General features: G+C 42.0%; 1 protein-coding gene across 1 annotated transcript in view; it reads left to right on the top strand.

The window, feature by feature from the left end:
- Positions 1-12654, top strand: part of LOC100412273 (MICOS complex subunit MIC19) — a 300089-nt gene that overhangs the window by 282077 nt on the left and 5358 nt on the right. Inside the window, exon 8 of the mRNA XM_009003051.5 lies at positions 4449-4584. Within this exon, the coding sequence (XP_009001299.5) occupies positions 4449-4584 (136 nt within the window). The remainder of the gene's footprint in view (positions 1-4448; positions 4585-12654) is intronic.

Raw genomic sequence — 12654 nt, forward strand, 5'->3', positions numbered from 1 at the left:
TCTCATATTTATTCTCCCTCTCCCTCCTTCTTTCCTTCTCATTCCTTCTCTTCTCCCTCCCTCTGGTATTTCATTATAGTGTCTGTAGAACTCTGTCAGAGTACTTCTGGTCCAGGTACAGGGAAAGGATCCTTTCTTTGAGTGCCTATACTCATTATGAGTGACTTCAGTGTCCTCTGGAGCCTGGGGAGGTGTGGCTGCAAACCGATTGTCATCATATGACTATTTTTAGCCTTCTGAGTGTTGAGTGGGGTAAGGAGTGTTATCTCCATATTTTTTCCTTCTCTGAAGTTACCTTATTATCCTTGCCATTTAGCAGAACTAAAAAGATGGGTAAGTAGTTTTCTTGAAATGGAAAGCTCAGACCCACATGAAAGAAGTTTCTGAGACTTGAAAGTAGAGTCAGCAGTGAAACCATCAGATAGTTTTAAAACAGACAACCAAGTGTAACTGTGTCATAGCGGCTCAAGAGAGGAGTTCTGGATACTCCCTCAGCTTTGTTTTTGCTGAAACTGTTGTCATTTCTCTTCAGTCAATTAATTTAACTTATAGGAAAGTCTCCTAAGGAAATAATCGGAAATGGCAGTATTAATTTATATCCTTCATGTTTTTTAAGCACTGAAAAATTAGAAACAGTCTCAATGTGTATCTTTATTCTTTTCTGTCTTCTTCCAAAGTCTCTACAGTAGACCTGTTAGTACAATGAGAAAAAATACTTGGATATGTATTTTTAGATGCCTTTTAAGTGAATATTAACATTAAACATTAGCCAAAAAATGTTTTACTGGTGACAGGCTACAGAATACCTACCGGAAGTGCTTCCTTTGATTTTCTTCTTGGGTCAAATCTTTGGGATACCAGGTCTACCTTTGGTACTGTCAGCAACCCCGTGGGCCTTCAGTGCCACTGTCGGGGGTGGGGAGGGCCAAAGGGAGGGCTGCTAGTGCTGGTGGAGATGAGGGGAGAGGAAGGGAACTGCGAGTAAAAGACTACAAGAGCACAACCTGTAATCCCAGCACTTTGGGAGGCCAAGGAGGGTGGATCCCGAGGTCAGAAGTTCAAGATCAGCCTGACCAATATGGTGAAACCCCACCTCTACTAAAAATACAAAAATTAGCCAGGCATGGTGGCAAACCCTTATAATCCCAGCTACTCAGGAGGCTAAGGCAGGAGAATCACTTCAACCGGGGAGGCAGAGGTTGCGGTGAGCTGAGATCGCCACTGCATTCCAGCCTGGGCGACAGAGTGAGAATCTGTCTCAAAAAAAAAAAAAAAAAAGACGTGTGCACATATGGTAGGATCCATTAAAGGTTCCCAGTAGTTTCAAGTGACCAACAACTGGATTTTTTTTCTTGTTTTTGTTAAATGAATATTTTCAAAGGTTAACTCTTCCACCGATTTCTTCTTGCTAAAATGTTTTTGAGTAACTGTTAGATCTGCCCACTTCTTAGTGTTTCACGTCCTCCAGATCTGTATTTCATCTCTCTTTGAACATTGTCACTCACCATTTCTTTGCCTCTTCCTTACATATAAAGAAATTAACCTGTCTAATTGTCCTTTGCCACTAAGATTTAATTTTCCTTCCTAAGTACCTTGCAAGTCTGCCTTTTGTTATTTTTGCCTAATAGGGGCTTTTTCCATCAGCAGGAATGAAAGCAGTCAATAAAAGTCAATTGCTGACTCTATGATTATCTGGAGGGTTTACCATAATGCATATTGGAAATGTTTTCGAAACCTTTATCCTGAATGGAAGGTGCCATGGCTTGTGTTTTACGGCCTTCTAATGTTAGACAGCAATCTCATTTAGCATTTTCCCAAAGTGAAAACAGTGCATTAGGGCAGTATAACAAGCTTTACAGATCAATACAGAGGCAAACCTTTACCCTTACAGATTAATCCAAGAAAACGGCCCGAGTCTACTCCAGGAACTGGAGGACAATTATGCTCATTTCCATCCCTCTTTCCCCATTTCTGCCATCTAATCATTAATACAGATTGAAATGTATACAAAAAGAATTTCAGAAGAAGACTCACACACACACACACACACACACACACACACACACACACACAGAACAGACCACCAGACAGGAAATCGAGAGCCCTGGAAGTGAGTAGTATTGACTTGTGGTGATAAAAGTATATTTCGACACATTTCAAATCACAAATAACTCATGGACTTTAACTTGCATGACTAATAGCTCAGCTCAGGGTAAATGCTTATCTACAACTTAACCCTCTTTCTAAGGAGTCCATAACATTAGGTGAATTATCCCATGGTGAGTAGTCTTTTTAAAGGAAAAAATACACTATCTTCTTTATGATACGCGGTGTGTGGATGCTCATTTTTACAGTCTTTTCCTCTATGTTAATGAGGAAGGGCTGCATATCTGGTCAGGGTTGTTCTAGTCTCCCCTGCTCACCTCCTTCCCCCTGCTTTTAAATCTAAGACACATTGGAGACACGCTTAGTTGTCAACTCTAGGATAGAATGTAACCCTGCTTTCCTATGAGCTATTAGTCATTAGTCATGTATTTGCTAGGTTCCACTGATCTGATGCTTAATCATATTTTATTCAGTATTTATCCAGATGCAGGTCTTGCTATAATTAGTTAGTGGTATCTGTGCCGATACTCTTTGAAGCACAGCTGATTCCTTTTAAATCCCGATGTTCGCGGTAAAGGATTAGGGAAATCTGTGTCCAGAAAAATTCACAGACGTCTGAAGTTTGAAATCTTAAAGCGTGGAGACTCCTGGGATTAGATTTAAATTCTGTTCTTAGGTATTTGACAAAGCAGTAAGGTAATGAATGAAAAAGTAAAAGTGATGCTATAGAAAATTTGCTGAAATATTTTTTTCTCTGTGTGTCTGTGTTCTTTAGAGGGTAGTAGGAAGTCAGGGAACCACTAACATGCTTTGCATTTCTATTCTAGCGGAATATATATTAGCTTAGTGTACTGGATAAAAGTAATGAGGAGACAAGTTGTCACCCAGGGGGTTTCCTTATTGATGAGAAATATTCCTCTATGTTCTCTAGGGTTTTTTTTTTTTTAGAACCCATTAAATTTAAAATAATGTGATTTCAAGATTACTATGGAAATAACAAATTTAAATTTCAAAAATAGAAGTGACAAGAAAGACTGGAAGCTTCTTGTATTAAAACTAACTTGAAAAAATATGAATTTCTAGATTAAAGGTAGTAATAGTGTGGTTTTTTCTCTGTGTATATTTAGTTCTTACAGTCCAAACTTCCCTGCTGTATTAACAAGAATATTTTACTTTCGTCCGTATAATTCATTTGGTTTATTATCATTTTTCAAGCATATATTATAAGCTTTTTGGAAACATTTACATTTGGTCTCACATATTCACAGAAAAGCAGTCTGACTAAAATCTGAGATTTGTAAGTATAATTAGCAAAATTTTTACTCGGGGGCCTTTAAAATGTTTTCTTTGCATCCGTTTGTATTCATTCAGTAAATGTATTACATGACTCCTATAGGAGTTTCCACGTCTAAATAGCTGAGGTGACAAAGAAAATAAGACACAGTCCTTGGAATTTGCTTTCTAGTAAATGTAGGTTACTGAATTATATTAGACGATGGTGTAGTCAGTGTCACATGCATGGCAAGAAAAGTGAATATAGGACCAATGGGGTCATCATAAAGGGACTGACAGACTGTACTAGGGTTGGGGTGCAGAGCTGATGAAAGTTGACACTTGAATGAAGTAGCAAAGGATGGGCAGGTGTTTTCCAGGTATATAGGCATGGGTGGGAGTTTGGGTGAAGAGCATTTCCAATATCAAGAGCAGCATGAGCTCTCTTGATACATGAAGAGAGTATAAGAACCAAGCCCTGAACTGGGTTTGTCCAGGCACTGGCTGTGTGCAGGGTTGAGGGGTGAAGGCGATAGGGTAGGCAGGAACCTGGTCAAGAAGCTGGAACCAGCTGGCTGCCCTTGTATTTTGTGTAGAAAGTGCTGGGGAAAGATACCATCTTCAATTTACTATTGGAAAGAACCCTCTGGAAGATGTGTAGAGGCAGGAGTAGAGGGTGTCAAAGCTGAGAGAGAGACCAGCTGGGAGGTCGTTTCTTGAATCCGGGATGTGGCTCACTTGGAAGCCATGTAACGACAGCGAGTGTGGACGAGGAGGACCAGGCTGAGGGGATCTCCAACCTTGTGACCAAGTGGATGTGGGAATGGAAGAGAGAACTGAGGGCTTCCAGGTTTCTGGCAGCCTTGATATGGTTTCAATTTGGAAGGGAAGGTTACATTGTCTGGACTAACTCACAGCAGTGTTAACGTTTAAGGAGAATTCTTTCTCTTAAACTTTTTTCTGCATTTGCAACACCTGTGTCTTACACTACGTTTTTATGCGTTCTTGAACCTTGATTTTTATTCTGAATGAAGACCATTGGTCTCAGTGGTTCCTGTGTTTGTTTTCAGGCGATACGAGTCTCATCCAGTCTGTGCTGATCTGCAGGCCAAGATTCTCCAGTGCTACCGTGAGAACACACATCAGACCCTCAAATGTTCCGCTCTGGCCAGCGAGTATATGCACTGCGTCAATCATGCCAAACAGGTAGGTGTGCCGGCCAGGCCAGTGGGGGCACTGGGCAAATAGAAAGCTGGACGGCCTGAGGCAGTGGTGAGGACTTGGTGGACCACTCTGTGTGAAAAAGTTTTGTAAGCCCTAGTCATCATTGCCAAGAATTACTGTGATGAGTTGGTTCGGGCATAACTTCTACCCAGATCATTGTCAAAGAGCCCACATCTTCCTTGTGTTCAACTCGTTTATTTACAGAAAAAAGGATTCTACTAAGATTATACTTTTCTCCACTTGCCCTGAGCTTTTGTCTTCTAATCATAAGGTTCCCAGGGTCATGCCTCATACCTTGGCCACTATTTAGGGCCGGCGAAGAGGATACAGATTAAGAGCTGGCAGCTTTGGGCCCAAGAGCAGCGGGTAGAGTCATGCAGGGGGCCAGGTGAAAACAACAGCAAAAAAAACCCTCATTCAGTCACTGTCCAACCCTTCCGATAGAGTTCGCCTAATTGGACAGGGAAAGGGAAACCAGAGAGAGCATTTAAAAAAGAATTTCCACTGCTTTTACAGACCACAGCCATATTCTCCTCTTGACCCTTCGTATCAGAAAAATATGATGTTCACAGGACGTGCATTTTGTCTAATTTATGTACTTTAGAAAGCTAATGAATGATAAACCCTGAAGCAAATTATCAGTTCTAGCAGGTCACATAATTGCCTATCATTTAACCAATTTAACAGTTGGGTGTAGGTTGTTCTGAGAGGCGGAAATTGTTGGAAACCTTGATTCCTTCTGCTGACAAACTCCATAGATTTGACCTTCAAATCCAACTAAATCTAGCGCTTGAGTTACACAGCATGCCTTTCTGCAGTCTAATTTGCTCTGGTTAGAATAGTATCACTTGGTGTAAAATTTTTAAACTCTCTAAAATATCTGACGGGAGGGTTAGTATTGTATGGATAGCTGGAAAATAACAGTAACATTAGTGGAAAAAATATAATCAAGATTTATTAAAAGCATTTGTTGCCCTTGAAAGCCTAGTGGCTTGCAGCTTTTTTTCTGTTTCTTGCTTGTATCAGCACTTGTATAACTCTTAGTAGTATGCAAGGGATCCTTTTCTTTAAAGGTCTTTGGTAGAAGCAATGTTGCTAATGTTAAGTTAGTACATTCTGTTTGTCGAAAACAGCTTCTGATATGCTCTTAACAAACCCCGGCCTTCAATATGAATATGAACTGAAGGACTTAGGACTTACAGGTTGATTCATGGATTTTTCTAACTTGAGAATAGTGCCTTATTGAGGTGGTGGTCAGTGGAAAAGAGTGTCTGTGACAAAGTGTGTATTTCAATGCTGGTCTCCAACACACATGCCTATTTCCACTGTGTGATTTGTGACGTTACCAAAGTGGCAGCTGCAGGGGCATTGGTAGTATCGACCCCATCATGCCTGTCTGGGTTGTGTTGAATCATCTACATAGCCCTGTGAGATCAGTGGTGTATATTTATAGGATAAAGCAGAGTTAACTTGTGACAAAACCAAATATGCCACATAGCACACTAGGGAGTTCGAATCTGGAAGACTTGAATTTGCACCCTCTCCTTTTACTAGCTCTGTGACCTTGGGGCTTGAGTTTTCTCATCTTTGAATTGGGGTAATGTTGTGAGGATTACTTTTATATAAAGTATTCAGTAAATCTAATTTTCCCCCTTCTTTCCTCAGTTGCATTATTGTGCTTAAATTACTAAACAGCTCAGCCAAAAGCATCAAATTATTATTCGTGATTTCAAAAGAGACCCTCTTTTTCCCCCTCACTCTCCAATCTGTTATTTTCAGGTAGTATGTTTGGAGGGTTTTCATGGCTCTTGTATTCAGTTATCAGGAGGTATAATAATACAAGTTAATGTTAAAAAGATAGAAGCCCTCAAACCTTTTTTCCTAAGATGGGCAACATTGAAATGGATGAGAACCAAGAAGTAGCACCACCTCGCATTTCTGCAGTCGTTAGGATTGCAAGGTCATTACACATCCGTTCTTGTACTTGTTTTTTTTATGACAACCTGAGATGTAAATAGAGATGGTTTTATTTTCACCATTTTCCAGTTGAGAGCATTGAAACTTAGGGAAGTCACGATAGTAAATTTAACAGCTAGACCAAGATGTACCTTGCCGTAGAAACAAAAAATTTCAAAATACCTAAGTGGCGATTGGTTTTTGAGTGGGTAAGTTTGTGAAGGGGCATCCAGCCATTATCCACTAATACAGAAATAAGGCAGTAAGTGAAAGTGAAAGCACTAGAGGGAGGGCAAAGAACTGTGGACTATCTAACCAGCAGGTGACAGCATCTGAAGGTCACACGTGGGGATTGGGTTGATGAAGCCTGTGATGAAAGGGGCAGCTTGGCACTGCTCGATTTTAAGATCGTGCCACGAGGTCAGAAGGAGCTTCTATCAGTGTTTCATGAGCAGTTACTTTCCCTCCAATACCAGGTTGTCCTTTTGCTCTTTGTGAATTTAGTCTAGCCTTGTCACCCCAACTGTGCCCCTGTTGCTAGAAGAGACTCCAGCAAGATACATGGTCCCGACGGCCTATTTTAGCAGCTTCTCGTGGGCCAACTCTCCCTATGTTTCCTGTTAAATCCAGAGAACAAGCTGGACATGCTAAACATGGAAAATACTCAGCACAACAACAAGCTATTAGGATGTGTTGTCCATATCTGACACACAGTGCAAGGGTTTCCCCCACGGAGTAATTCCAGTGGCTAAGTCCACTCCACTCTTAAATGACTCATCAGATTGGCCTTTCACTGGTTCCCTGGGGCATTGTCTTAGAGACTAATAGAGTTTACTGATAGGAAAATTTCCAGATACTCCGTAGCCTTACTCTCCTCTCTACTTATTTTCCACTTACTCACATTGGTCTTTCTTCAGCTGTTCTCAGACGATTTCTTATGGGTTGACATGAGACATTTAGACCGTTATTTCTAGTATATTAAGTTATGTGTTCTTCATGATGGTAAAGAGATATTAAATTGCTATAATTATTACTTCTAAGACTTAAAAGCTACCGGCTGGCTATATGAGATGCAGCATTTAAAAATGAAGGAAAACATCGGCCGATACATGCTTCTTTGTCTTTTACTTCTCACATCTGCTCATTGAAGTAGGAAAGACCGCAGACAACCCTCTCAAACACCGAACTTGGAAGAAGTGCTGATTTATTTCACCAGGAGCTGTGGCAGGTGAAAATACCTTAACGGCCGAGCTCTCCAACAAAGAAACTCCTTGCCCTTTTAAAGGCTTACAGCTCTAGAAATTACAAGTGAAAGGGTCTTCGTCCATGAAGTAGGCGTGGGGTACGTGACTTAGGTGGGGGTCTGATCGGGTGTAAGTAAAAACAATGCCTTCTGGAAAGATTCCCCCATGCCATATCCCTGACCTATAGATGGGATTGTGGTTAGCAGTAGGGGTCTTATCCTTAACCTGGCTGGAGGTGCCAACCAGTCCCTCCTCTGGCTGACTTCTAACTCCTCCTTTTGAGCAATGTAGAAGGCTGATGGGGAAATGGCCTTAGAAGCTGAAGACGATTAAGGGTCTCCTTCCTCATCATAACGTTCTCAAGCTCGGCAAGATTGGATTACCTCTTCTTACCATTGATACCTGGTTCCCATTCTATCTTGCTACACCCGCCTTACAGGAGAAATAGAAAGGAGGGGGAATGGGAAGCCATAGTATTTGCTCAGGGGTCAAACAAAATGTGCCCAAGTTCTGTTTTTTAAAAAAGGCGAAGGGTATCAAAAGTGTTTGCTGTCACATCTGCATTACGTCTGGAACAGTGCCCTGGGACATACCACTTCTCTGCTATTTACGTGCAGAACTAGGCTGGATTGGGAGGAGCTAGTCTAAGCATTTCAGCTTTTTCCCAGCCCTGCTGCTATTGACAGAAAGTGCAGAAGCTGGCTGGACCCTTATGGGACATTCTGTGTTCACTGGGAGGGTGGGGTTTCTGGGAAATGCTGTTACTACCATCCTAATCTAATTATAGTGACTTGAGCTTCAGTTGCTTTGATAAATTGAAGGTTTGAACCAGGTGATCCATGAGGGCCATCTAGCTCTGTTATTCCAGGACTGATTCTGCTTTCATGTACAGAGACCAAAAGGTGGTATGCGCAAGCATGCCTGTTCATAGGCGCAGTCAGATGAAGAGACACGGCCTATATGATAAAAGCAGCACCTCTTCTTTTGAGACCTCCAGTATTTGTGCGTTTGCCTCTTAAATGTTGCTGTCCACCTTAAACGTTCACTTGGGAAGAACACTTGCATTTCTGATGGGAGTGCTGCTGCCTGGCCTCCCACTGCTACGGACCCTTTCTTTGAGGTTCACACTCCTGACAACCCTGGGGAAGCCAAGGTGGCAGAAAGAACTGGGAGGGAATAGAAACAGTTTCACAGTTTTTCCAAAGTCAGTGAAGTGAAAAACAGCTGTCTCTGCGCTGGCTGGCAGAATGTAGCTTTTTGCCGGCTAATAAAGGCCGTTAGAAAATGCAGGCTCCCTCCAGCCAGCCGTGAGCCTCTCCTGGATCATGAGGCCTTTCATCCTGTGACATACAGACTGTGGGAGGTGAGGGATTCTTAAAACAGAGCAGGAACCAGGAGCCTGACATCCAAGGGCAAACTGGAACCAGAAGCAAGGACCAACCCCAGGAGATGTCCAAGGGACAGAGGTCAGTGTGGGACCTGAAGTGAGATGATGGGTTAGCCAGGGATCCCCAAACCATAGCAGAAGTTTCAGTCAGTAAGCAGGCAGTAGGGCATTAGCCATGCCTGCAGTGAGCCCAGCTCACAATAAGGACATCTTGTGAGACATCCCCACCTCAGACCTACATGCTTCCTGCTGATCTCTTTGGAGAGGTCAGAAGGAAACCTGGCCACAGGGAGGAGCATGGAGTCAGGACCCAGTAAATGAGGCTAGATCCTAATGTGACAGCTCTCCACCTTAAGGCTAGTGCACCCAGTTGTCTAGATATTTCTGAAATATCATTGACATCTCCAGTATTTGGTTGGCTTCCAAAGTCAGAGCCTCAGGGTCAGTGCATATGGAGGAATTTGCCCTGGCACAATTTCTGTCCACCTTCTGAGGGACAGTGCATTTCACCTCCCCTGTGAATTATATTTGTATTAGACCAGGAGTCGGTGCTCCTAAGTCTGACATATTTTGAGTATGAAGGGGTCCTGAAAACATAGTAGTAGCTTTTGCTTAGAAATCAAGGTTCTTGAAAGAAAAACCTATTGCCAGAGCAAGCTATATGTTATCATTGTTTTCAGATGAACTCTACATTAGATGCAAATGATTTAGTAGACTTACAGGCTGTTGGAGCTAAAAGGAACATAGTTCATGTGCAAAAATTAGCTTCCAGAAAATTTAAATGATCTGTAGAAGGGCAGAATCCAGACCAAACAGCTCACTCTTAAATTCAAAACCAGGATATTTTCCTTGTAGTATCAGATCTCAGATGTGGGTGAGCATCAGAATCCCCTGAGGGTTTTGTTTAAAATGTACACACCCAAAACCCATCCCTGGAAATTCTGATTCAGAAAGTCTGGGTATCTGAACTTTGACCAAATTCCCCAGGAGACTCATTACCCAAAGTTTGAAAAAAATTGCTCTTAGAGCCCATTGGCCTGAATTGCATTAAAGGTCTTAGGCCTTATAGAGGTCCTGCCAAGTCCTTATTTTCCATCTTTTGGGAGATGGGGAGCTGTCACTCCCTGCAGGTCAAAGCTACCTGTCAGAGGTCTCATCAGACCAACCCTAGAAATGAATCTTTAGCCTTAGGAACATATTGGAAGACGATGTGGAAAGAGCCTAGAAGCCCTGAAAGAGATCCTCTTCCCCTCTTCTCTTGCTCCCATTGAAACAGTAGGTGACCCCAGCCCCTGGCTAGCTCACAGCTGTGGTCAGACCCTCCCTTGGTTCTACCTCTCTCAGTTAGTGGGCTTCCTTCCCGTACACAGTGGCCACTTTCAGAGAGCACAAAGATAATCAAGAAGGTGAACTTTCTGGGAAGCCCTCCAGGAGCATGTTTTTATTGTGTTCGAAAGCTGCTTTATCATCATCACCTTATGACATTTATTAATCGCCCAGCTGGGATGCTGGTTCACAGGGTGACTGACATGTGGGTATTTCATAATAGGTTTCCCAGCTTTTGGTAGGGCGGCCCTTTGAATTTAGGGTCACATCAAAAGCAAACAAAATTCCAAACTTAAATTTTCTTACCCCAGCCTCTTCCGTCACAGGAATCCTTTTCTAAACCACTTTCTGAGAGTAATCGTTGCTTCGTGACATTTTCTTTTTTTTTAAATTTGAGTTTAATAGAAGAAATATTACCATGGTAATAGATTTTCATTTTTCGTAATAGGCATTTCTTTTCTTGTGCTCGTCCTTCAAAAGTTAGAACTGCAGTACATTCGTGTTTTGTCTGTTATTGCAGCCAGCTGTATAAATAGTTAATTACTTGTAACTTAATTTGAATATCATACAGAGCATTTGTCATAGGAGATAGAAAGCAAGATCCAGGCAGAAAAAGTTAACGTGTATTTCCTCCAAAGCAGGAGGAACAAAGAACAAACAGCTCTTGCTGCAGGGAATAGACACATATTGAAAACAAAATAAGTTAGCTAATCAGATTTCCAGGTAGTGAAGAACAGTACTTGGTGCACAGGCAAAGCTTGCTTTGTGCTTCCCATAAATTCAATTTATAGATGACTTTTCCTTCCTGTCTCATGCACAGTTTTCTCATTCTGTCTTTTTCCTCATTGAAGCTCCAGTGTCTCCCACTCCCCACTTTTCCTGACCTTCCTTAGTAAACTCATGTCTTGAGACCAGGTCTGTACCAGGACACATCTCCACTTTCATTTTTCCACGTTTAAGTAAACAAACCTTCCTGCTTCTCTACCCAGCTTTATGAGGCCTGAAGTCTTGGTGAGGTGCTGGGTAAGCTCATCCAGAGACAAGCACTCTGAGTGGTATCTTAAAAAACAAACCGCTTTTATTCTTTTCATGATGATTGGTTAGCAACCCAGGGTTGCCCTCATTTCTCTTAAATTATCAACACAGCCAGTAGCTGGCACACTGCTATGATAGTCAACCCCTCCAAGACAGCCGTGATTCAAAAATCAGTTGATGAGATTACATAACAAAAATATTTGAGGCAAGTGGTTAGGATCGTTTTTTAAGTGGAAGTGACATGCAATCTCAGGCCTCCAGGGGCGCTGTTCTTATTTGTGAGCTGCCTCAGTGGCTGGAATGAGAAAGACTTGGGAAAAGAGCAGTGTTCATGCCTGAACCACTCTGTCCTTTTGGTGATTTACCCAGCTGTTTACAAAAGGAGTTTCTGCAAGCCCAAATACGTAAATGATACAAAAGCAAGGAATTTCTTTCTCCGCATTAAGATTAAGTGTTAGCAGTCCCTTAAATGAAGGAAGCAATTTTTTTATAACTTGCAAAGCTTTTCCCTCATTCTTTAGGGAATTTCCTATGTTAATTTATGCAGTGTTACATTTATGCAGTGTTGAAATTCAGCCCAACAGCAGCTACTTACAGAACCGATACAGAGACCGTAGGAGAACCTATAAGGTGGAATAACACAGACCTCACCAGGCCTATGGATCCCTCCAGCCAAAGGCCCTGCAGTCTGGGTTGGAGCAGGTTTCATCGCAGAGCTGGAATATGATAATAAAACCCAGAATGTTTGACAGATGAATTTATCTTTTTAAAAATGCAGCCTGCCATTGTGTTTGTGAATGTCTATGATAGAATTGAGATGGTTTTGTACCACCTCTGCCACCCTTTGGTAGCAAGTGAGTGCAGTTTGACAAAATGTTTATAGATCAGACCTGGTGCTTTCCTGTGGTCCCACGTGTCCTCAAGGAGTCACCACGAATCAGCTGAACCACTGTGCTGTCTTTGAGGATTAGAATTGTAATGCGGGTAACAGGGTATTTTGTGAATGTGGTTAAAGGGGTCATTAAAATGTTATTTCTTTGAGTGTCTTTATGTGAGACTGGGTTGCTCATCCTCAGACCAGCCAGGCCCCATCTTGTCTGTCCT

The sequence above is a fragment of the Callithrix jacchus genome, chromosome 11 (genome assembly GCF_049354715.1).
Source record: "Callithrix jacchus isolate 240 chromosome 11, calJac240_pri, whole genome shotgun sequence".
NCBI classification, from domain to species: domain Eukaryota; kingdom Metazoa; phylum Chordata; class Mammalia; order Primates; family Cebidae; genus Callithrix; species Callithrix jacchus.